Raw genomic sequence first — 26,602 nt, 5'->3', positions numbered from 1 at the left:
ACTATATGTATCCAGGTATCCAGGAGTAGCTTCTATACTAATACACGAGGAAAAAGGGAGAAAGAAAGCTTCCAGTGGATTGCTGTAGAACAAATAATTAGTTTCTATCGACTTAACAATCCCATGTAACAAATTCAGTGCGATCTGTCTTGATGTAGGATGATCTTATTAGCATTTCATCACTTTCTTCTTCTGTTTTTTTCTCTTTATATATAATTTTCCATTCAGCAACAATAGAAAATAATATTTTTTATCTTCGGTATGATTATTTTTTGTTAGGGTTTCGAACTAATTAGGATTTTCCTATTTTCTTTATTGATATCTTTATATCTATTAATATTTAAGCTATATTCGACATCAGTTAGTTACATAAATAAATATATATGACTTATAAATCTATGCTAATTCTTATTTATCTATTGTACAACAATACAACATATCTTGATATGTTATTATTTTATGAAGATGTTAAGTCAGAAAAATATTGTCTTAAAATAATTGATAACATTTCAGGTAATTCAGAGATGTTGTGAACCACAACATAGAATTCAAATGGGAATGTATCCAAATATTTGTTAATCTTTAATTGAGGATTACCATATTGGTCAGGAACGTAATTAACTTGATTCATATCTAAAATAGATTCATTGGATGTAATACCATCAATTATGACAAATACAAGCATAATTTTATTCTCACGTGCACGACGTACCAATCTTTGTAAAGTCTCATGATCTTCACAAATACCATCGGATATAATGATCTCTAATTGCCATTGATCTGAATTAGATGATAAACTGCGTGACCTTTCAAAGATCTTAATTGATTCAGCCACTAATTTCTTAACATCTGTCTTTGTATCTTGGAAATCAAACCATTGGAATGCTTTTACACCTGATTCATTACTAAATTGCTGCTCAAATGAATGGACTTCACGTGAATGTTCACCAAATTTCACAATAGATAAACTACCAGCTTCCAATTGTGTTAGAGTTCTTGATACAAGACATAAACTGTCAAACGCTAATTTCACACAATTAGATTCACTCATTGATTTGGAATTATCCAGTGCAATCATGATTTGATAATCACGTTTACTTGGTTTAGTTCTTCTTAACCATATTTTATCCTTACGGAATTGAGATGCAATATATGGAATAATACGTTTCATATTCAATCTTTTACCTGTTTTATAATCACCTCTTAATTTTGTGGCTAATGTTGGTTCCAAGATCAATCTTAATTGTTCACCCAATCTTGATACTAGTTCTGTTGTAGAGATTTCACTTCGATTCCATATTCTACGAGCTTCATCAATATCTCTTGGTGGAACATCAAATTGATTTTCTTCTGTCACTTTATTATCCACTTCATCTAATAACATATCTATCTCATTTTCATATTGTTCTTGTTCCTTCGAAAAATCTTCAATCAATCCGTTATTACCATTCTTATTCAATGAATCGTCATTATCAACATCCTCATCCCTTTGGTTTGAAAATACACCACCAACTTTACCATCTTGTAATTCCCCATTTTCATCTTGTTCAGAATCTAATCTATCATTCAGATGCTCTTCACTTTCATTATCATTTTCCTCTTGCAGCATATCATGATCCATATCTTCTTTATGCTCTTCTTGTCCTTCTTCAATGGCTTTATCTTCATCAATGGCCTGTACTTCATCTTGATCAGCGGCACCAAGTGCTTGTGTATCAGTTTCAGTTTTAGCACCATCAACATGTTCAAAATCATCAGCACGTTCATTAGCCTTCTTATCAGTTTCTTCTTGTTCTTCTTCAGTTCTCTCACTCATCTCTTTAATCTCTTTTCTACGTCTATGGAACTCTTTCAAACTATCACCGAGTTGTTTCAATGCTTCTTTAGCTTCCTCCCTAGTGTCATCAACATTATCTGCTTGTTCTTTTTCTTGTTCTTCTCTATATGCATTTTGTGTATTACCAGAACTACCAATGTCCTCTTGTTCTTCTACATCCTTAGATGTAGATCCTGATCCCTTAGAGCCAGACTGTTGTTGTACTGCAGCATTTACATCTGTTGACTCTTCCTGCAATAAATCTTCAGTACCATCTAAACCTTCTAGATTATCCATATTATCACCACCACCAAGCTCCTGCTTTTCATTAATCAACTGATCTTGATCTTGACCTAATTCTTCCTCACTCTCATTATCAAGATTCTCTTCATTTGACATATTTTCATCATTGTCATTTTCACCAGCTTCATTCTCATTGTTTTCAACTTCCATAGATTCATCTTCAATATGATCATTATCTTCATCAATATCCATGGAATCTGGTTCGTTTTCAGAAACAGCATCAATATTTTCTTCATTCAATTCCTCTTCTTCATCCTCATTCATCTTATCGAAATTATCTTTCATTTCATCATCATCTGTAACTTCCTCATCAGTGTTTTTTTCATCGTCAGAATCTAATTTTAAGTCATCAGGCAATTCCATTGTCTCAACTTCAGGAACAGCAGCATCCATCTTTTCACCATCTTCATTTCTTACTTCGTCTTCTTGTTCGCCAACATCTTCTTCTTCATCAGCACTCTCATCTTCTTCAAGCTCATCGCCATCCTTTTCATGCATACTATCATTATCAGTTTTAGTTTCCTCAATATCTGGCTTCTGTTCATTCTTATTCATTTCATCTTCTTCCTCCACATTCTGGCTCTCATTTTCACCATTATTTGCATTATTATCTTTATCATCACCAGCTTGAACATCATTCTCTTCTTTGGAGTCTAATTGATTTTCTGTCTCTTTTTCCTTAGAACTTTCTGCTGCTTCTTCATTCCACATCTTATCATCAACAGCGTTTGGATCATCTTCATCAAGGTCATCAATCTTATCTTCTAATTCATCTTCTTCTTCCATATCATTCTCATCATTCTTGTCATCTTGATCAGACAAGTTCTCAATTTCACCAGCCATATCGCCTTCCATGTCAACAGCATCATCTTCATCTTCGTCATCCCTATCATCTTTATTTTTTTGATCTTGATTAGCAGTTTGAGCATCTTCAGTTAAATCCTCATCTTGTTCAATGTCTTTAGAATTGTTTTGTGTACCTTCCCCATCACCAAGACCCGTACCCTCATATAAGTTGTTATCATCTATTTCTTCAGAAGGAGGTTGTGGTGAACAGAACCCATTTTTGGCTAAATTGTGTAATATGTTAGCCAAAATGTATGAACCTTGACTTATATCAACATAGTAAGATCTTGATTTTTCCATAATACATTGTAATGTACTAAAATATTGATTGATTACAGGTAGAGTAAATGTAGTAATCGCCCTTAGCATAATAGATGTTGTAACTGAGATATTAGAAGAGTCAATTAAACTGGTGATACATTGTAAGTTATAGATTACTTTAGCTGTATGTAATGATTTAATCAACGATACAATAGACTTGGATTTCATTGCTAACCAATTGTCGTCTTCTTCAGTAACTGAGGCAAAATCGTTTTCCATCAGTTTTTGGAATGCTAAGATAATAGTTGTATATACTTTACGGAAAAGTTGATCAAAATCTTGGATAGCAGGTTCTGAGAATTCTTCATCCTTGACAGATATTTCTGTATTTTGTTGTATCCAATCGGCAATGACATTATAGACAAAAAAACAGTACGAATTTTGGCTTGATCTTAATTGAACAAGAAAAGCGTTGATAAATTCTTGGTAATCCGAGATTAAACTAGATATCTGTGAATCAAAGACTTGAACTTTCTCAATACGTGAGCGAAACTCCTTTAAGCGAAGAGTAGTTTGAAGAAGTAAACTTGTATCGAGTGACTGTTCAGAAAATAATCCAATAATAGTTAAATTCGTTGTGGCATATTCGAGGATATTGGGCAACCATGAACTAATATAACGTACATTATTGACGTCAACTTGTAAAGAAGATTGTTTAATGTAGCCCGTTGAAGTTGAAATACATTCAAGGTATTCTATGATATTAGCAACTTTTTCAAACTGTCTAGCCAAAGTCACCATTACTTTTCTGGTTGTAATTAATGAAAATAATAGGTTTTCCATAATAGCCATACCCTTTTCAATGCTTGCCATAGGAACATCAGCCGCTGGATTAGCAACAGCATTTCTAAGTTTTGGTAACATATCTAAGATTCTGAAGTAATACCCATCGGACGATTCCATTATAGTACCTTTGAAAGATGATGAGTTAGCCAAAATAGAAGTAACTGTTCCCTGCACCTTGTGTATATCTTCTCTATAGTTTGTCTTTAAACCGATTCTTCTTAATTCTTTTAAAGAATCACTCAATAACTTGGTTTTTTGTGTTTTCAACGCTGCTAATTGTTTTTTGATTTCTTTCTTGTAAACACTTGGGGTTTCAGAGCGTAATCTATCAGCTTCTCTCGCATAATCTCTAACTAACTGCTCAAAATTAGGAAAAGATTGCGATTTAATTTTAACATAATAATTTTCCATATTTTTCTTAACCAAATCAATGTTTCTTAAAGTTTTTATTCTGTTGTCCCATCCAGGAATCGTATTCACCACCCTCTTAGCATTTTGAAGATCAATATCAAGAAAAGATGGTTTAAATAATGGCTTCATTTGTAAATTAAACTTATGATCAAAAGGTAAGCCTGCTTCAATAATAGATGTAGCATTTGTCGAAAGAACACTTCTATATTTACGAACCAATTTGTAAAGACTATTATGGGATTTACGTGAACTTTGTTTTAAAGCATCAACATTAACATCTTTCCAGCTTGCTAACAGAATTACCTCAGATATATCCTTTTCTAATGATTTTTTCTTCGAACAAATAAAATCTGTAATAAATGGACTAAACTGTTCATAAAATGATAAAATATTGGCTAACGCATCAACGGTTTTTAAACGAGATGGCATAAAGGATTGCAAATGGTTGGTAAAAGCTTTGACCAACCTTATTCTAGTAGAATATTCACCAACAGTGCTCTTACTAAAGAAGATATTTAATGAACTTAATAGGGTAGTTAACTGAGAATTTTCATCCTTTTCATTCTCATTACATGTGGCAATTATAACTTCAAATAAATTGAACCACCATTTTCCAATAGATTTTTCAATTTTCTTCTCCTCTGCATTAAACAATCCTTTCCATGTGTGCAATTCTAACCTTCTCCAAGATACAATCAAATTTGTAATGTCACCAATTAATGTTGATAGAGATACATAAGAGGCTGCATATTTTTCCCATTCAGTCATGAATGTGTATATCTGTTCAATTTTCTGTAATTGACGTGCCAAAGGTATATCTACAGAAAAAGATAAAAATTCTTCACATATCCTGTACAAGTCATTTAAAGTCGCATGTTCAGGCCATTGTTGTAATAATGAAGCTATCTTCAACCAAATATTATTGATAATTGTAGCAGCCTTTTTAGCCTCTACAACGGAAGAATCGTGGTAAAAATCAAGATTTTCATTATCATCTTGTCCACTGTATTTATTTATTTCATCGTACAAAATAGTAATTGATGACATTAATAAACTAGGAGAAATCTGTCCAATAAGCAACTTTTGTGTGTTATTAATAAATACATCCACAAGTTTGCTTCCTGATTTGATAAGTTGATCAATCGAAGTGGATTTTTCTTCTGAGAAAATTTCCATGTATATTGTAGCTATCTTATGATATACTTTTTCTAAATCATTTTGTTGTACATTCTTAAAAGAATTTGTTTCTTCAAATGAAAGTGCACTGTCATAATCAGGAAACATTTCTCTGAACTCTGCTTCAATATCTTCAGTCTTGTCTTCATATTTAAAAATAGATGATTCTTCTATCGACTTTTGCTCTTCTTTCATTCTCCTTAAAGACCATCTATAATACAAAGTTTGTAAAACATTATCAAACATACTATATAATCTTTTACTGCACTTATGATATTTGAAAATATCCATGAAAAATATCATGGTCTTTTCACTCATCAAATCATCAACCGATGTGCATTTTGTTAGTTTTGAAAGTTCAGTAAATGTGTTAACCAAAGAGTTGTTGCTGGTTAATTGTAGAATATCAACAGGCCATAAATTAGTCACATTAGTATCTTTTTCATTTTCTTTTATTGAATGTTTCATCAAATCAAATCCAAACTTAATACAGAAGACATAGCCAGCAAAAATATCATTAAGATCTGTAAACGCTTGATAACCAGAGTTGAGTCTATTTAAGAAATTAGAACTGTTCTGTTGAAACATTTCAAACTCACCGTCAATCATTTGCTCCCATTTATTCACAGAAGGAAATATTACAGATAGTCTTTCTGGGTTGACTGTAGAAGAGAAAAAAACTGACCATTCATCGATTAAATTGTCAACAGATAACGAAGAACGATAAACTCTTGGTTTATTTGGTGCATCCTGATCTGATGGAATTTCAATCAATTTTTTCACTAGAATTTCATCATCTCCACTAATCACTTTATTAATTACATCCCACGAGTTGATCATACTTTTAGAATAATTGACATGTTTCATATATATATCATATAAAACATAATCATGTACAGCAGGATCATATGGAACATCAGGGGAATACAATATTAGCATTGCAATACCGAATAAAATCCACGCCTGACCTAGAAGGTGACTCTTATTGATATCATTTAATATATCCAATGCAGGTTTTAAATATTTTTGATAAACCCCATCTATATGTTTATTTTCAGGAGAAGAAAACAGCATCATTATCTCTTGATTATTAATTTCTGAAATATCAACGTTTATATGAAGTTTGACTATTATGTTAATCCAGGCTAGAAGTTTACGGCCCAACTCATAAATATGATTTTTCAGGAGATACTTAGATGACTCAATGGTTGTTGTCAAAAGAAGTTTAGCATCACTTAGTGTTTGTTCAATATGACTGCCACTAAACTTGTCAAATGTATTCGTCTTAACTATTATATTCTGAATATATGCAGCACTTATAATATCACTTGTATGTGAGATGTACTTATCTCCTTGTTTCACCCATAGAAGATCGAATACAGGTGGATAAGCGTGATCACTTGCAGTTAGCCTAATTTGCTTGTGAGTGGATATGCTTACATTTGAGCAAATATTTTGAAGAATTGATGATAAACCTTCTTGATATAGCGACTGGATTCTTAAAAGGGTATCAAATTCATTTAAAAAGAAATGCTTACGTCTATTCAAAAATCTGTTAGAAATTGCCTCTAAATTATTAATACCTTTTATTAAGTTGGTGAATAGAAGTTCAACATCTGTCACATTATTCTTCAAAACATCATCCACTAACTCAGCAAACGTCACAATAATTGCAACAATTGATTGATTAGATTCCTTAAACTGTTGCATTTTTACTTTGTCAAATCTAGCACATAATTCTTCGATATTATTCCATAATTTCCATCCTTTTGATGTCTGAGGGTATGTAATCCTAAAATGTTCCCAAAGTATTCTCATAGAGTGGCCTCTTTGTGAGTTTATTGAACCATCAAAGATGTTGATAATTTCTTTAAAATTTTCCAGTTCCTCTTTATGTGTAGCAGATGCCAACCAATTATCTAAAACTTCTTTATATACTCTTAATCGAGCCTCATCCTTTTTAGATGCAGAATCATAAATACTTTCTAAAATAACGATGAGTAACCAAAATAATTTATAATACAAATTTGTAGGAAACAAAGGTTTTGAAACGATACTGTGGTTAATAAATTGTAAAAGGTTTTTTAATAATGAAAAAATAGGAATTCGTATTATTTCTTTTAATTGACGTCCATTCAATATAGCAGCACACTTTTCAATATAAGAAAGATCAGATACTTTACATATTTTTGATCTTTTTTCGATAGTAATCATGCATGCTTGTAAATGTCTTAGTTTCTCTAATATACTAAACAAATAAATAATTTCTGCTGAGACTGCTAAAGGTGTGGTTTTTATTAGTTCTGAAGTTAAGAATTCATTTAGTGGTAGCATTAATTGTTGATGAGATACAGTGTTATTTTCCAGTGAGGTTATAAAATGAATATTCTTTTCTGTTGCTAGTGAGATATCATTTAATTTTTCCAGAATTTTTGAAGTATGCAGGAAGTGAATAAAGTCAAAAATACCAGAAACTCTTGAGTCATTGAAATAGTGATTAATCTTAACTACATTCGAAGTCCAACCTTCTATGTTATTTAAGTTATCAAAGGTAATTAAACCAGCCAAAGCATTAATTGAGGTGTTTGTAGTAGAATATAATATTACATCATGTACTATTGAAAAAGAGTATGCAAGTGTACACGATGGAATAATAAAGCACTTTAGTGGCTTTGGTAAACTATTTGGGTTGATGCTTAAAGAATCTAGTTCTTTTGATAATGAATCTTCTTGTTCTTTTATAATTGTTTTGCTTGTAAAGCCTAAGCACCTTCTGTCATATGCTGTTGCTCTGTTATTCAAGTCATCCATATAAATTTCGATGCCTCTATTTCTCATCGCTCTTGATAATTCACCATATTTAGGGTCCATCGTCAAAAACAACCTAAAATTTGGATGAGGTTCTAAAATTCTTGGTTGCCCATCTTCTTGACTACATTCATTGATTAAAAGGGAACCATTCGTTTCAAGCAACGAATTTAGTCTATCTAACACAGATGGGGAGCATAAATTGGCATTATCTAAAATTAACCATCTACCCTCTTCAACTGCTTTCACTAGCATACCATCAAACCATTCAAATTTAGCTGCTGTAACCTTGTCTGTTAAATGTTTAATTTTTTCAATTTGTTCGGAAATCTTATTCAAAGTGATATTGTTTCTGACACAACTATAGAAATCCTTGAATAAGGCATAAAATTGATCGAAAGTTTGCTCAGTAATGGAGCGTTCCGATATATTATGTAATAAACGCAAACTTATGTTGATTTCTTCAGTTTTTGTATCACCCAATTTTAGGTTGGTAAATATAATATTTTTTAAAAATATCCTTAATTCATTAGTCAACGAGGATATTTTTCTTGTCAAATCGACTTGTTCATAACCACCTAATATATCCATGCTGTCTACATCATTGTTCATTGAGAATATGTCCACTTGTGTTCCAAGGACAGAAGCTAAATATGTTACCAAACTTGTTTTACCCGAATTTGTAGGACCTACTAAGATAAGTGGCCAGTTATTTGAAATACAACGTAATGCAGATTCATAATATTCAATATTACATTCTAAAGAATAAAGTTTATTGGCTAAGGGAAAACTGAATTGGGGATTTCTCTTAGCAACTGCATTGTTAAATTGGATATAATTGGTGTGACCTCCAAAATAATTTGATTTCTTTGAACTCTTACCAAATACTTTATTCAATAAAGAACTTGCCTTTGCTCTATCTTCTTCCGTACGGAATCTTTGCTTGATAATAATGTCAAAAAAGTCATAAATAGTTATTTCATCTGTGATACCCTTTTTACCAAGCAATTTTAACCATCTTAATGCGTCTCGTAAATTAAATTCCCATGGTGATCCAGAAATACCCCATTTCTTTTTCCTACTTACCTCTTCTTCTAGTTCGGATATCAAATGGATAACATTCTGGATTATTTTGGAATCAATCCTTGGATAAAGATGTTTAGCAATTAAAAGTAAATCATCTGCAGTCAACATTTCAACATACACAACAGTGAACCGACTTACAAATGACTTAGGAAGACCTTTTCTACCACCTCCTTGATATTGTGGATTTTGTGCTGCAAATACCATGAAATTAGGGTGTCTAGAGAATGATTTATCTAATTCCGGGATGTAGGCTTCACCACGATGATCAAGACATGCATTTAAACCTTCTAAGACCGATTGGGAGGCAAGATTCATTTCATCTAACAAAACCCAATGACCTTCCTGCATTGCTTTTAAAAATGGTGCATCATGCCAAACAAACTCCCCACTTCTTTCACCTGGAGCATCAGAACCAAACAAATCTATTAGATCAGTCTGTTCTGATAAATTGATACGGGTTAGTTTATTTCCTGTTAGGCTTGCTAATGCAGTAATTAAGCTGGTTTTTCCGACACCAGGGCTACCTTCTAGCAGGATTGGTTTATTAACCTGCATTGCTCTAACAACTCTCATCAAATTTCCTGCAGTTGTTGGAGCATCAATAGTAAAAGTAGTACCTTCAACAATACCTGAATTTTTTGGATATCTAAACATACCAATATGTATATCTGAATTATCCAAATTATACTTATTACTAGTATTAACATAAATGGATAAGTCGTCACCAAAAATAGAGCTTAATTTGTCAATACACTCTGTCTTTTGTCTTTTTAGATTTACTTCGTTTTCAGCTAAATAGGCAGTGTTATTAGTGCCTAATGCATCAATAAACACCATAAGGGCACCATGAATTAATTGTGCAGCTGGATTCTTTAATTTATTGTCAGTACTATTAATAAATTCAACCCAAGCCAAAATATCACGTAGAGATATAACACCACTAGTTGCATCTCCACCACCATATTTCTTACCAAACCATTCAGAAAAACCTACAATAGATTTAGTTAATTCACTTATAGAAGGTTTTAACTTGCACTTAACAATTAGCTCAACATCATCAAAACTTTCCATAGAAGGAACCCATATCTCGGTAAAACGGTTTCTAAGAGCAGGGGATAATTCTTTTTTACCATAGTCTCCACCAGGGTTCATTGTTGCAAAAAATTGAAATCCATCTTTAGCAGTCACAAAATTGTCTGATGAGCCCTTTTCAGCAATAAGAAGACTTCTTTCTGGTTCTAATACACTATTTAATCTTTCCAATACAGAATCATCAGCTAATGACATTTCATCAAACAAAAAGAAATTACCTTCTTTTAAAGCTTGAATTAATGGGCCATCATTCCATTCAAATAAAACATTTAAATTTTCCTTCAACTGTTTAACATCTTGAAGCTGGTTTTCAGAGAGTTGTGATTTGTCGAAATGATCATAGGCTACTAATAAGCTATCTAAATCAATAATCTCAGGTTTATTTAAGATGTTTTGTAACAATGAAATAAGTTGATGTTGTAATTCTGAACGATTACGAATGGGACGCTGAGCACCAAGAATATCACCTGTTTCTGTATTTTGATGAGCATTTAAAGTGATTAGTTTTTTTCCTGTGTATTCAGCCAACAACTGACATACAGTGGTTTTACCACAACCTGTTTCACCCACTAAAAGAACTGGTTCATTATTCTTTAAAGAGCTGGTGACTAATACAGCTAAACGACGAAGTGCTTTAGTCCATATAACAGAATTTAATTTTTGTAAATTTGGATCCTCTAGATTTTCATAGTAATGGTCCATATCTAGTTTAACCTTCATAACTCTTTCTAAAGTCTTTTTAACAGTGATTTTTTCTTGAGGAGATCTACATCTTTCAGCTAATAACATATAACCATTGGCAGCAAGTTCTTCATAGCCTACAGCACCTCTCAAAGCCCAACGGAATAAATCACGTAATGTAGCAAAACTATTTTTTTGTTCAAATAGTCTAGTAGCAGATCTTTCAACGGATAACTGACGATAAACTTCTACAATTCTCTTTGCATATGATGGAGCAATTTGACAACGTTCACGTAAAATAATTTCTAATTCATCTTGGGGAATGTCGTCAAAGTGTAATTCAAGGAAACGGTTCCTAAATGCACGGGATAAAACCTTACGACCCCCATATATACCTGGTGGATTCTGTGTTGCAAACAACATGAAATCTGGATGAGGATGTACTATTTCTTGAGTTTCAGGAATAAACAATTCTCTATTATCATCTAATAATCTGTTAAGTGCTTCCAACACGTCAGTTGGAGCTAAGTTCAATTCATCAAGCACGATCCAATAACCCTTACGTAATGCTTCAACAAGAACACCTTCTTTAAAAGCTAATTTCCCAGCATCATCAGTAATGTATGTACCTAGATACTCTTGCAAATCAGTATGTTCGTGATTGTTAATACGAACAAATTTGTGACCCGTTATATCAGCCAGATATTTAATCATACTCGTTTTACCAGCAGATGTTGGACCTTGAACTAAGATAGGGAAGCGGTTACCTGATGTGGCTCTTACTAGATTAAGTAAATTTCTTTCAACGAATGGTGTAATAATATAATGGGGTTGTTCTTTGATCTGTTCTTGACCTTTACGCATCCAATAATGTTTAAATTGTACATAGGATGGGCCAGGAGATGAAGGTGTTTGAAGAAGAACTGACCTAGCATTCTTTAATCTATCAATAGTATATTTTGCAATTATAGGTTCAAGAATACTGGCAGACTTTTCGTCTAATAGTGTCAAAAAGGACATGCAAAAACCATCATAAAGAGATCTGCGTAAACCATAAATTTTAACAATGTCTCGTACATAAAGTAGAGTACGTGTTAAAGTACGAATACTAAAATGAGGCTTTTGGTTAGAACCATCTACAATTTGGTTATTTTCTGAAAGTATTTTAGCTTCAAGGTAGCATTCAGCAATGTCATTTCCGATCCATTCATCACTTACACTGAAACTTCCAATATATTTGTCAATAATTGATAATAAATCAGTAATATCACGATCAGGGGAATGAACATATATTTCTGTAAATTTAGATCTAATACCAGTTGGAAGATCTCTTTTCCCCACATCAGTAGCCGGATTCATACAAGCAAAGATTCTAAAATCAGGATGAGCTTTAATAGGTTCTGCATCACCTTTTTCTGACAGTAGAATACTTCTAGAAGAGGTGTCTGAAAGCAACTCAGATATACTCTCGAGAGTATCTGCAGATGCTAAATTGATTTCATCTAATAATAACCATTCACCATTCCTAACAGCTTTAACAAGGGAACCTTCAACAAAATTAAATATAAATGAATTTTCGAGAGAACTAGACTGTGCTGTAAATTTAGTTACATTATTGTCAAATTCAGACCATTGTTTCAAAAGTAATTCTTTTTGATAATTATTTAACTTCCTCTTTTTCTTCCTGTTTTCATCAACAGCAGATGCTGTTTTATCTTCTTTTTTTAAAACGGTTTGAGCCATCTTGTAAGCTTCTTTCCAAAGTTTTACAACATTTTTCCATTGGCCTTTATTAAAACATTTATGTAACATTTTATAAAAACGTTCATTTTTCTTAATTGAAAAGGTGGCAGCAAATAATGTTTCAAACTCTTCTTGTATTGGAACAGCCACCGATTTTGAATTAACAGGTTTGTATCCACCAAGTAAATCACCAGTTTCTGTTTGCTGTGAAACATTGATAACAGTAAGTGATTTGTTCATTAATTTGGCAACTTGCTGAACAACTGTGGTTTTACCAGTACCTGTTTCACCTACTAATAATACTGGTTCAGTCATCTGAACAGCAACAGAAATTTGTTCCATTAATCTAAGAGAATGGTTTGTAAATGCAAAAGATGTAGAATTGATAGACTTCTTTTGTAATGACAAAGTGGATTTGTGTAATTTAGCTCTTCCAATTATCACATGATCATTAAAAGTTTCAAATTTAGGGGTATTCCTTGTTAAGAATAATGATATTCTAGAATTAGCAATTTCAAGAGATTCACCTATGTTATGGATTAATGGCTCCAAAGCTTTAAATTCACTGATTGCGCCAGCAAAGCAATCAACTGCCTCAGCAAAAATGGAATCATATATAGATGACTCAATCAATTGATCAGGTTTGTGGATATTATTATTTTTGAAAAGGGTATTAAGTCTATTGCATAATTTCACTAAATCTCTTATGGAAACGACGCGTGAATGTGCACCTTTATTTAATGAAACGAATCTTGGATCCAGGTATATTGATTTGACAGTTTTATAACAATGTATAAGTTTTGGTATCAGTTGAGTTAATACTGGATATCTTTTAGTTAAAATTAAGGTTAAATCCTTTTCTGATGGCTCGTCAAGGTAAACTATTTTCCAAATTCGCATACCTATCATATTCAAATTGAAATTATTGGCTACTAAATCAGCTGTACTATTTTTTTTGATCATATCTTCAGTTAATGTGACAGTAGATATCAATTGGAACCCATTACCTGCACTTACTGTTTCACCTCTGGAAGGTATAGTAAACTCACGTTTTTCTAATAACGATAGTAAGATAGATAACACTTCAGTAGGAGCTTTATCTATATCTTCAATAAGAATCCATCGACCTTCTTTGACAGCTGTTGTCAATACACCATCTCTCCATTCAAAAGTACCTGGTTTCTCACCAGATGTATAAGTACCAATTAATAATTTTGCATCAGTTTGTTCACCCAAATGGATTTTGACTATTGAATCGTAGCAACCAACATATTTACTTAGTTCATTAATCAAAAATGTCTTACCACTACCAGATTTACCTAATAACATGATTGGATCTGATTTTTGTAACAGTTTAGCCAATTGACGTATCGCAGTTACAGTTTTCAAAGTTGGAACAAATGTGGGAGGGTATTGATTTTCAACATTATTTGTAATATGAACTCTAGGTACAATAACACCACCAATAGACACAACATTACTATTTAAGTCAGAAGGGTTGATAATAAAGTAGCTCTTGGTATGTGTGATCTTTGAATTAATGAAACATTCCTTTACCTCAGGTAAAAGTGTAAAATTGGAAAACCTTTTGGCTTCATTCAATTCTAAGAATTTATAATTTGCATATTTATTCGTGTCATATTGACCGCAAAATACATCATGATTATTGTAATCTAAATACTTTCTAAACAAATCAATGGACCCACTTTCATTCAATTGTAAATAAATGGATAGTAATTTTAAGGAAAGAAATTTAGTCAATGGTAAAGTTAAAGGATGTTCGACTATGAAGTACAGAACATCAGGTCTAAGAAAGTTAATAAAAACGGTATTATCATGATATACTAATCGATAGTAGGATAAAAGAATTTTAAAAATGCTGATGTTGTCTTGAGTAGAAGGATTCTGTAAAATAGTGATGAAAAAATCATTGTTTTTGGATAAGAAATCTTCAATTATAGTTCTCGAGATTGGATATAGGCTTATTATTCTGGAGGTAGACTCCAAGACTTTTAAAAGATGATCATTATCATCAGTTCGGGATGTCCAATGTGCTATAATGGCTAAGAAGATAGGTTTATAAGCGAAAAGATAATTTGTTGTAAATGGAGTGTTCAAAATTTCTTTTGATAACAGAGACAAATTTTCTTTAGTTGATTTATTTGTATTAAATTGGTAAAAATCGTCTATTTGTTCCTTAGGGAAGGTTTTATTGAAAAATAGAAATCTCTCCCTTATAGCATCTAAATCCAGGACGATTTGATCAGGAGACATTATTATTCCTACAGTTTAGAGAGAGATTAAATATAGCTGGAAAAAAAGAAAAAAGAAAAAAATAATACACAAAACTCCAGTATTCAAATAAAATATTGGAAGGGGAAAAAATTACTAAATAGACTATTTGAACGGCAGCAGTAATAAATATATAAAATAAACTTATTAGATGCCTTCTTGACTTTTCTTTTTTTTTAGTTTCTTTTTGTGTATGTTTGGGATGAGGGGAAGGGGGGGATAATAATGTATAAAAATCTTCCCAAGGTTAACAACTAAGAAATACTGTGTAGATGTCTCGCACGTCAAGTGAATGTTGAATTTTAAAGTAAAAGAATAAATCCTTTTTATATATCCAAAGTTAATTTATTAGCAGGATTTAAACTTTTATTCGATTAAGATTTATTTATAAGAGTTACAAACTTTTCTCAACTCATCTCATCTCTAAAAATGAAAAAATTTAAAAAAGAAAAAAAAAATTTTTTTTTTATTTGGAAAGTTTCTCAAAAAAAAAAAAAAAAAAAAAAAAAAAAAGAAAAAAAGGGATAAGCGATGAGGTCGCCTTTGACGATATCACAAAAAGGGTGAAAGATCAAAAGAAATAAAGAGAGATTGAAGCAGAAAAGAGAAGGAATAGTGTAACTTGAAATAAAATCCGATAGGAAGGTCTATCTTATAGTTTTATTTACACTTGTTAGTCCATAACTATTGTATGCATTTATATTATTCATGTATATATTGAATTTTGTTTTGTTGTTTTTTTTTAATGGAAGTAAGTGAAGAGGGAAGGGAAGGGAAGAAGAAGAGTAGATCTTATATAGCAAACAATAGTAATTATTAAAATGAGTGAAACATCGTTAAGACCAGTCGATCTAGTCAACCAACCTGCTCAATATCAAGATAGATATAAGATTGTTCATAAACTGTATGATCATTTGGTGAAATTGAAAGGAGAGAAACATTCACAAAGATGGATTAAATTAGCAGTGATGTTAGAAGCACACGTAGCTAAGTTGAGTAAAAGCAACCAAGGTTATAGATTTACTATTAATGTACTGATCCGTGATTTCATTAAACATAAAGGCAATATTAATAAAATTGTGGTTGCTGGTAGACCATTGATACCTGGTAATAATAGATCGGATAGAATTGAGAATATAGATTCTGGCTCGTCTATCCTTTTAAGGAATGTTAACAATATATTAGAAGAATTAAACAAATTGGTTCTTGATGAAGATCAAATGAGTAGAAACAGTTATATTACTAGAAGACAAGTAAACGAGTATGTTGGTGAACTTAGAGATACAGCTAGTGTGAATAGGTCTCTGTATGTTGATTGTTCTCGTTGTATGATGAAATTTAAAAGAACAGACATAAAAAGAAAAGTTATGTGTAAATATCATCCATCGAAGAAAATATATAATTTCGATAAAAAAATATATGAGTATCCATGTTGTGGTGAGACTAGTGAATCTGTTTCATCACAAAGGTTGGGTTGTCAAGTGTTTCAACATCATGTCTTTAAAGATGAAGGGTATAGCTTGTTATCTAAAATATCGCCATTTGTGGATACAGAAAAAGTTGATGGGGAGACAAATGTGATATCTATTGATTGTGAGATGGGGTTTACGACATTAGGATATGAGATGATACGATTGACTATGATAGATTTTTTCACGAGCCGGGTATTATTTGACAAGGTAACCAGGCCTATTGGAGAGATAATAGATTTAAATTCAAGGTATAGTGGGATCTATGAGATTAATAAAGACAATTCGATATCTTATGAGGAGGTATTGAAAGAGATTTTGGGACCTAGGATGATAAACAAGAATAGTATATTAATTGGGCATGGGTTTGAAAATGATTTAAATGTGATACGATTGATCCATGATAAATGTATTGATACTTCTATAATGTTTCTTAGAAAGGATAAATATAAACAAGCATTAAAGGATTTAGCGTTTAAGATGTTAGGTACGAAGATTCAGATGGGGGAACATGATAGTGCTATTGATGCTATAACTACCATGAATCTTGTTAAGAAATACTTGAATATACCTTTAGATAAAAAGGACTGGGATATGAAAACTTGAAAATTAAATATTTATTAATCGTTAAAGGGTAAAGATAAGTTAGTTACTTACATTTTGGGAGCCAACCTCATATAGTAGGATCAACATTTAACATCATTGACCATTGTGTAAGATTTTTATTTTGTAGTACAGTATCTCATTTAGGAGAAAAGTTATCCTAAGTTCATCATATGTTCTTTTATACATCTTATATATTATAGAGAAGGTAAAAATTAAATCTTAGACTTCTGAGGTTAATATAACTTGTTAATATCTACCTTTACATACTTCCTAAGAATAATACAAAGTTTATATAATTTTTATAATTTCTTTTAATATTATTAGAAACAACGCTTTACGATATTTTTTATGTTATTATTTTTTTTTTTTGCATCATAGTCAATTTTTCCAGATACCACGTAAACATAAAAAAAAATAATGAATTGCTTCCTCTTGTTTAGTAACCATGAAAGGAAAATTTGATTGACAGAAACTATGTTATAAGTTACAGTTATTGTTGAAATAAAATGTTCTATAATGAAATAGATAGAACAATAAGATTTTAGCAGACAATAAACGATAAATTGTCGAGTAATAATTGTTGAGAGGTCACCAAAGGTTGTTGAGTTTGTTTATTAAATATCTTACTGTTCGTAGAGGAAAATGGCTGAATGTTAACATATATAAAGCCAAGGATTTCATCATACATTATTTTTATCTTATTTACAATCTTTCTATATTATTATTTCTATGTTGTATATAGAGAAAAAAAGTGAAGAACTTTATTATAATTTTGTATACTAAATCTGTTTAATATAATATTGAGAATGTTTACTATATATCCAATGAATAAAGGCGCTCATTCTCAACAGTTATAACAAAACAATACCTCATCTATATATATATATATATAGATACACATAAAGAAAAAAAAAGAGACATAAACCTTAGTAAATCTATGTATGGAAGATAATGTGTTTTAGTTTACTTTTTCTTTTCTTTTCTTATAATTATCGAACAGTAGAAAAAAACGTTTTTCAGACAATACCACTAATACAATTAGAAAAAAAATGACTCTCCCCTAATTTACCAATTGTAGCATTTTATCTCTGACGTCATTGACGCTCTCTCTATTTTTAAATAATAAATAAAAGTAGGGGAATTTTCGTTTCCCTTTAGACAAAAAAAGAAAGACGTAAGGGAAAGAAAAAATTTTTATTTTTTTTAAAAAGAAAGGAAAAAAAATAGATTGTTATTATGGGTAGCAATCTGTATTTTCTAATGAACCCTACTTTATATCTCCAACATATTGTTCCATAAATTTTTGTTTTATCAGAAATTTTTTTTCTTTTTCTTTTTCTTTTTATTTTTTTCCACAACCCTAACATCAAAACTATCAGCAAGTACAAAAACTTTCTTCAACCCTCAAATATCTTTTCTCTCCCTCTCCTCCTCCTCCTCCTTCTTTTTCTTCTTCTTCTCTTTCCCTTCATCCCAAGGATGAATGAATCAATGAATCAATAAACCAATAAACCAATGTAAATAAATCTACTTCTATATATTATCATTATATATGATATACACAGACACATTTTGTAGTAGCACTATTATTATATTAGATAAAAAATTTAAGCATTGAATAAAACCAATTTTACTTCTAAATAATTTTCATTGAAGGAATTGAAAGATAATAATAAGGGGAATGCCTTTTTTTTTTAAGGAATAACAAATTATAATACATCCATATATATATATATATATATATACATGTAAATCAGATTTTTTTTTAACTCATTTATTTTATATACGCTTTGTATATTCTTTTTTTTCTAGGTTTTACTTTTTTTTTTTTGAATTTATATGATCTATCAAATATTCAAATACATAATAGTTTATTCATATACAATAAAAATATATATGTATACATCTACACAGATTTTACTTATACAATATACCTAATTGTAAAAGATATGTCTGGTGGATCTAAGATTTCTGACCCAATTAATCAGACCACAAGATTAAAAGAACAAAATTTTGATATAGAAAAAAACTTCAAATCTTCTAAAGATTCAACCAATCATAATAACAATAACCACAATAATCGGAGTTGGAACTGGTTTGGTAACAGTCTGAAAACTCTTAGGAATGGTCTCTATAATGGTTTTCAAACAACAAAAAATTCTCTTTCAACTACTTTAAACAATGCATATTCAAATACTTTAAGCACACTATCATATACAGTAGAAATATTGAAGAATCCAATAATTTTGATCAATACTATATTTGGTCTTAGTTTAATATCTATCCTATTGATAGGATATATTAAGTATGAAAAACGATTTTTAATGGGGAAACCAAATTCATTTATTTGGACTTGTCTATTCGGCAGTACTGCCCTCCTTTCTGTTGATTGTTATCTGCTTAATGAATATTTTATCAAAAAAACTTAATATATATATAACCAAAAAAGAAAACAACAGAAAGATATCTCTCCTTCTCTATATCTTCAGCATTTCACATATATATACATATATATTATGTGTCTATGTTTAAAATTATTTTTTTTCTATCTGTTTGTTACTTCTATTACTTTTTATGGAAACTTTACTAAATTAATGACACTACCTTTAAGATCACATTACCCTTTTTAAGTAAAATAACGTAAAGAAAAGAAAAGAAAGAATAAAGAGAAAAATAGAAAAAAAAAAATAAAAACAAAATCAGATCTTTTATTAAGAAAATCCCGTACTACATACTTTTCAAATATTTACCTAAACCTACTTCCAACATTTATATATATATATATATATATATATATATATATCTGATGGATATTTTATTTGTCACGATTTAACAGCTAACAAATAAAACCATTATCACTATATATACATACTATACCATATACGTATACATAAAGAATAGGAGAGAGAAAAAAAAAAGGGAACAAGAGTGAAAAAAAGTAAGGAATTATGAATATATTGTCGTTCAAATTATTCCTTGTATTAATAATATCATTCTCAAAGGTATATTCTTTCACTGATTATCTATTAAAAGATTGTGATAAGGATTCATTTTGTCATAGAAATAGACATTATGCTAGAGAACAAGCCAAATCCTTGCATAAAGGTATTTATACTTTAGATAAACAAAGTATTCAAATAACTGAAGATAATGTTTTTACTGCTAATTTAATTAAAACTGTCAATGACATTGACATCATTTTACCTCTTCAATTATACCTTTTAAATGATCCATTGAGTGCTATTAGATTCACCATAGATGAAAAAAGACAGAATTGTACTGAAGAAAAAGTTAGTTGTCAAAGGTATAATCAGACTTGGAATTGGGCTACACTCCTTCAGTACCATAACACTAGCTTATCTAGTAATAAATTACACTGGGAATTTTCAAAGGAAAGCTCAAAACATGGTTGGTTTTCCTCAAAACACGGAGATGATGATGAAGTAATTATTATTCAAAATGCAAATAAATTCAAAGATATCAAGATTAAATTAACCGTCAAAGATTTCCAAATGATGGTTTATTATAAAGATACATTAGAAATCATCGTTAATGAAAGATATCTATTAAATTGGGAACATTACAGACGTATCGATAACAATGACCAAAATGTCTTACCCTTTGAATCCACCTTCAATATGTTTACTGACGATTTCCAATATTCTAAATCAGATACTATCCCATTAGGCCCTGAATCTGTTGCTCTCGATTTCACTTTTATTAATTATGGTAATGTTTACGGAATTCCAGAACATGCAGATTCTTTGAAATTAAAAGATACTTCTTCTACTAATACTGTTATTTCAAAAGATAAAGAATCTTCCTCACAGAGAAAGACAAGTGACCCTTATAGACTTTTCAATACTGATGTATTTGAGTATAATGTCGATTCAAAACAACCAATGTATGGCTCCATTCCGTTTATGATCGCTGCTAGACCTGGATCGTCTATGGGTATTTTGTGGTTAAACCCATCAGACACCTGGATCGATATCAATTACCATTACCACAATAAACTTAATGACACTAAAACACATTGGATCTCAGAAAATGGAATAATCGATGTTACTCTATTTTTTGGTGATCATCCAAAGGATATTACAAACCAGTATATCCAATTAACAGGGTCACCAGTATTACCACAACTTAGTGCTATTGGTCATCATCAATGTAGATGGAATTATAACAACGAATTGGACGTACTTAACGTACAAAAAAACATGGATGATGGCCATTTCCCATTTGATTTTATTTGGTTGGATTTGGAATACACTGATCAAAAAAAATTTTTCACATGGAATCTAGATGCATTTCCCAACCCAACAAGACTCCTAAAAAAATTAAATAAATTAGGTAGACAATTAGTAATATTGATTGACCCACATCTAATGGCTAAATATGAGGTTAGTAGAAAGATAGTCAAGTCTGGTAGTCAAGTTAGGGATCATGTAGGGAGAACTTTCTTTGGTGATTGTTGGCCAGGTAGATCAATTTGGATTGATACTATTAGTAAACTTGGACAATTTGATTGGTCTAATTTGTTCAACGATTTCATTAATAAATGGTTACCACAGATTGATATTAATTGGAATAATTTGCATTTTTGGAATGATATGAATGAACCTTCTATATTTTCCGGTCCAGAGACAACTGCACCAAAGAATCTTTTACATGATAGAGATATAGAAGAAAGATCCATTCATAATTTATATGGATTAAGTGTTCATGAGACTACTTACAAAGCAGTTAAAGAAATATATAAGAATCTAACCAGACCATTTATCTTAACAAGATCCTTCTTCGTCGGTTCACAACGTTCTGCCGGTTCATGGACTGGTGATAATGTAGCTAATTGGGATTATTTAAGAATCTCCATCCCTATGATTTTAACTAATAATATTGTGGGTATGCCTTTTATTGGTGCTGATATAGCTGGGTTTTCTGGTGACCCAGATCCAGAATTAATTGTCCGTTGGTATCAAGCTGGTTTGTGGTATCCATTCTTTAGAGCTCACGCTCATATTGATACAAAAAGAAGAGAACCATACCTTTTTGAAGAAACAGTTAAAAATATTGTAAGAAATGCAATTCAATTAAGATACAAATTATTGCCAACTTTTTACACCGCTTTTCACAAAGCCAGTATCACTGGCTACCCAATTATGTGTCCTATGTTTTATGAAAAATCTACTTTTATTGAAATGTACAATATCGATGACCAATTCTATCTAAGTGATTCGGGTATAGTTGTGAAGCCAATTGTCTCCTCTAATACAAGAAACACTTCAATGATTTTAGCTCCTGGAATATACTATGATTTAGAAAGTCTAGAACCTATTGTTGTATCTGGTGATAATATTCAGGCTGTTAATATGAATATTCCTTTGTCCAAAATACCTGCTTTCATTGAGGGAGGACATATTATTGTAAGAAAAGATAGATATAGAAGAAGTTCACAATTAATGTTACAGGATCCATACACAATTGTAATTGCACCTAATAATAACAGGGAAGCTTTTGGGAAGTTATATGTGGATGATGGTAAATCTTTCCAATATGAAGAAGGTCAATACTTGGAGACTAATTTCCAATTAAATAATGGCATTATTAAAAATCAACCAAATCATGTTCCAAACTTATCAGAAAATATTCGTACTACTTTTGGAAACACATTGATTGAAACAATCATTATTCCAACTAGTGAAAAAAGTACTCTTAGTATAGGAAAACGAGTTAAAGTAAAACAAAATGAAACAGAATGGTACGTTGATGTTACTAAAGAGAATCATCTAATAATAATACAAAATCCACTCGTTTACTTTGAAAATGAATGGGAAATAATTTTTTAAAAAACCCCACTTCTACCAAAACTCGTCACTTAATTCATACTTTTAATGCATGTACACACACAAACATACATATATATATATATATATATACTAAAATCATAGAAATTGCTATCTCTCATTCACCATATTTACATTTTATTCCACAGGAATATTTCACAATATCTGTCCATTTCATCGATACATGACAAATTGGACATTCACCACCCGTGGGAATAATTTTAGACTCTGTTACATTTTCTTCCTCTGATATATATTTCTTATATAAACATTCAAGATGAAAATGACTATTACAAGTTGTATAATTAAGACAAAATGCAATATAAGGTTTTAATGTAGAATCTTCATCCATATAGTCAAATTCTTGTTGACATATATCACATTTAAGATATCCATTTGATAAGCTATCACAGAAAGCAATCATAACAGTTTCAAATTTGTTTTTTTCTTGTTTATAGAAATTAGTTACAAGTTCTAAATTTGCTTGAGCATAATCTAGTATATCATCTACAGTGTGAGTAGTTGTCATTTTCATATCTTCCAAAGATCCATCAGAGATATCTGCTTCTAACGGAAATGGCGTTTCAATATGAAATTCATTCTGCTTCCAACATTGTAAAGCATTTTTATTAAAAAATTGTACTTTTAGATCCAATCTTTGAAAAAATTGGTTCTTTAATAACAATCGAACGACGCCTAACCTATATTTAAGCGATCTACCACCATTCTTATGTTTAATTACTCTTTCTTCAGGAGCAATGAAATGAGTTTGATATCCATGTTGCCATGCATGCTCAAACTGCAAGGCAACAATTCTGTTAGGAAATCCATATACAAACATGACCATTTCCCAGGGTCGAGTTCCAAGTCTTTTGGTTCTATATGCACCGCCATGAGTTAATGATCCGTTGTGTTGTCGCAACCGTTTTTCAGGATTTGGTGTTGATCCAATATAAAATGACTGCTTCTTGTTAATTGAATGTAGTAAATAACAACAATAGAAGGGAGTAAAACCTGACATCTAACAATATTCTTCAAATGGATATTATCGCTCAATTGGCAAATTTGTATAGTTTGTCACTGGGAATCTCTGTTTAACTAAATATTCAACTATTATCTGCCATAGTGAACCTCTTATAAATGAATATCTATACTGACTCACCATCTTAGATTAGTGGTAGATCCAAACCCCATTTAAGAGGTTTTATTTGTCAAAATGAGTCAGCATGAACCTTGCTCATTTACTAAGCAAAAATTTTGACTGATCATCGCAATAACATTATTTTTTTTTTTTTATAAATAAAAAATTAAAAAAAAAATAATTACTAATACATTAAAAAGAGTGGGCTGTGATGATGGCCACAATTGTCAATTATATGTCTTGTACAGTTTAGACATATTGAAAGGATTTTTATTAGTTATTTAATTAACAATTAAAGAAAAAGAAATTTTTTTATTTCTACTTGTCCCTATGAAACAACATTTTACTAAAACGTGATTTATTACTATTATTGTTATTATTATCAACGAGATATTATAAATTAAAGTTTTATAGAAATATATAAAAATAGTATTTTATTGCAATATTCTAGAACTGCTATCTTACATTAATCAATAATGGTAGTATTATATCGAAGTCGTCTTCCACTTACTAATTGTTATAGATTAAGCACAAAAACATTTTTTGGTACTCACCCAATACATAGATCTAAGATACCAAAGATACCATCTCCACGGGCCTTAAAAAGATTTTTAGATGAATATATAATTGGTCAAGATACAGGTAAAAAAGTTTTAAGTGTTGCTGTTTATAACCATTACTTAAGAATAAATGATAAATTGACTAAAGAAGAATTAGCTAAAGAGAGAAAAGTATTGGAGTTAAATGCTAAAGCAGAGCAAGCCAATAAATTGAAACAATTACAAAAGGAAAATGATAACAAGGATAAATTTGATTTTGATGAAGAATTAGTATCAAGATCTGAGGCTGAAGCTGGATTGAAGAATATCCAGCGACAATTGGAGAATCTTAAGTCTACAACAAACCCCAGTCTAAGTTCGGATAAGTTTGATGATGACGATTTACAATTGAGTAAAAGCAATGTTTTAGTAATTGGTCCCTCTGGCTCAGGTAAAACGTTATTGGCTACCACACTAGCCAAAGTTCTTGATGTGCCAATTGCCATCACAGATTGTACTCAACTGACCCAAGCAGGTTATATCGGTGAAGATGTTGAGGTCTGTATTGAAAGATTGTTGGTTAATGCAGATTTTGATGTAGCCAAAGCTGAAAAAGGTATCATCGTTCTTGACGAGATTGATAAATTGGCTAAACCTGCTGCTAGTATTGGAACCAAAGATGTATCAGGCGAAGGTGTACAACAGTCATTATTGAAAATTATTGAAGGACACAAAGTGGAAATAGTAGTACAAAGACCAGTAAAAGTAAGTACTGATGATAACAATAATAAAAAGACAGTTAAAAAGGATGAAAGTTTTATTGTTGACACTTCAAATATTTTGTTCATGATTATGGGCGCCTTTGTTGGATTAGATAAACATGTAGCTCAGCGAATTAATAAATTAAAACGTCAAAATAAACCAGTATCTGAAACATTAAAAGATTCAAAGAAAGATGATGAAGATGAAGAAATAAAGAATTTAAGGTTTAGCAACAAAATTCAAGAAATTGAATTGCCCAATGGTAAAAAAGTCTCCGCATTTAATCTAACTACTCCGACTGATTTAGTTAGTTTTGGTCTAATACCAGAGTTAGTCGGTAGAGTACCAATAATTACTGCGCTAGAGCCACTGCAAAAGAGTGATTTGTACCATATTTTAAAGGAACCTAAAAATGCTCTATTAGACCAATATGAATATATATTTAAACAATTTGGTGTCAGACTATGCGTCACTGAAAAGGCTTTGAAAAAAGTGGCCCAATTTGCATTAAAAGAAGGCACTGGTGCAAGAGGTTTAAGAGGTATCATGGAAAGAGTTTTACTAAACGTCAATTATGATTGTCCTGAGTCTGGAATCAAATATGTTCTAATTAATGAAGAGACTGTGAATTCCCTACAACAGACTGAATATTCCCTTGCTTCACATGTTAATGCTAAATATTATTCTAGAGGTCAAAGAGATGATTTAATAAGAGATGTGTACAAAGAAGATGAAACGTTGGGTAAGGTACTTGACAAGGAATTTAGAAGGACCCCCACAATACAAAAACACTAGACGGCCTGAAAAAGGCTTGGCATAAATCAATAATCAAATATCAAAAGCCCCACCTCCACTCTGATCTATAAATATTGCCAGAA

At 31.0% G+C, this 26,602-nt stretch overlaps 6 protein-coding genes across 6 annotated transcripts; 4 read left to right on the top strand and 2 right to left on the bottom strand.

Annotated features, from left to right (window-relative positions):
* Positions 1-457: 457 nt before the first annotated feature.
* Positions 458-15,343, bottom strand: REA1 (AAA family ATPase midasin; the record flags this gene model as incomplete). The annotated part of the gene is made up of 1 exon (XM_064857977.1): positions 458-15,343. The coding sequence occupies one exon, from the start codon at positions 15,341-15,343 to the stop codon at positions 458-460; it is 14,886 nt and encodes a 4,961-aa protein (XP_064715337.1).
* Positions 15,344-16,182: 839 nt separating this feature from the next.
* Positions 16,183-17,436, top strand: REX3 (RNA exonuclease; the record flags this gene model as incomplete). Its single annotated transcript, XM_064857976.1, has 1 exon — positions 16,183-17,436. The coding sequence occupies one exon, from the start codon at positions 16,183-16,185 to the stop codon at positions 17,434-17,436; it is 1,254 nt and encodes a 417-aa protein (XP_064715336.1).
* Positions 17,437-19,385: 1,949 nt separating this feature from the next.
* OM14 (Om14p) lies at positions 19,386-19,865 on the top strand (the record flags this gene model as incomplete). Its single annotated transcript, XM_064857975.1, has 1 exon — positions 19,386-19,865. The coding sequence occupies one exon, from the start codon at positions 19,386-19,388 to the stop codon at positions 19,863-19,865; it is 480 nt and encodes a 159-aa protein (XP_064715335.1).
* Positions 19,866-20,384: 519 nt separating this feature from the next.
* ROT2 (glucan 1,3-alpha-glucosidase ROT2) lies at positions 20,385-23,285 on the top strand (the record flags this gene model as incomplete). The annotated part of the gene is made up of 1 exon (XM_064857974.1): positions 20,385-23,285. One exon carries the CDS (start codon positions 20,385-20,387, stop codon positions 23,283-23,285), a length of 2,901 nt encoding a protein of 966 aa, XP_064715334.1.
* A 115-nt stretch (positions 23,286-23,400) lies between these two features.
* SLX1 (endonuclease) lies at positions 23,401-24,303 on the bottom strand (the record flags this gene model as incomplete). Its single annotated transcript, XM_064857973.1, has 1 exon — positions 23,401-24,303. One exon carries the CDS (start codon positions 24,301-24,303, stop codon positions 23,401-23,403), a length of 903 nt encoding a protein of 300 aa, XP_064715333.1.
* A 596-nt stretch (positions 24,304-24,899) lies between these two features.
* Positions 24,900-26,519, top strand: MCX1 (Mcx1p; the record flags this gene model as incomplete). The annotated part of the gene is made up of 1 exon (XM_064857972.1): positions 24,900-26,519. One exon carries the CDS (start codon positions 24,900-24,902, stop codon positions 26,517-26,519), a length of 1,620 nt encoding a protein of 539 aa, XP_064715332.1.
* Between the last annotated feature and the right edge of the window lie 83 nt (positions 26,520-26,602).

This window comes from Arxiozyma heterogenica (assembly GCF_036370985.1).
Source record: "Arxiozyma heterogenica strain weizmannii chromosome Unknown scaffold_16, whole genome shotgun sequence".
NCBI lineage: Eukaryota > Fungi > Ascomycota > Saccharomycetes > Saccharomycetales > Saccharomycetaceae > Arxiozyma > Arxiozyma heterogenica.
Note: the sequence above shows the minus strand (reverse complement) of the source record. Positions and strands in the feature narration are given on the sequence as shown.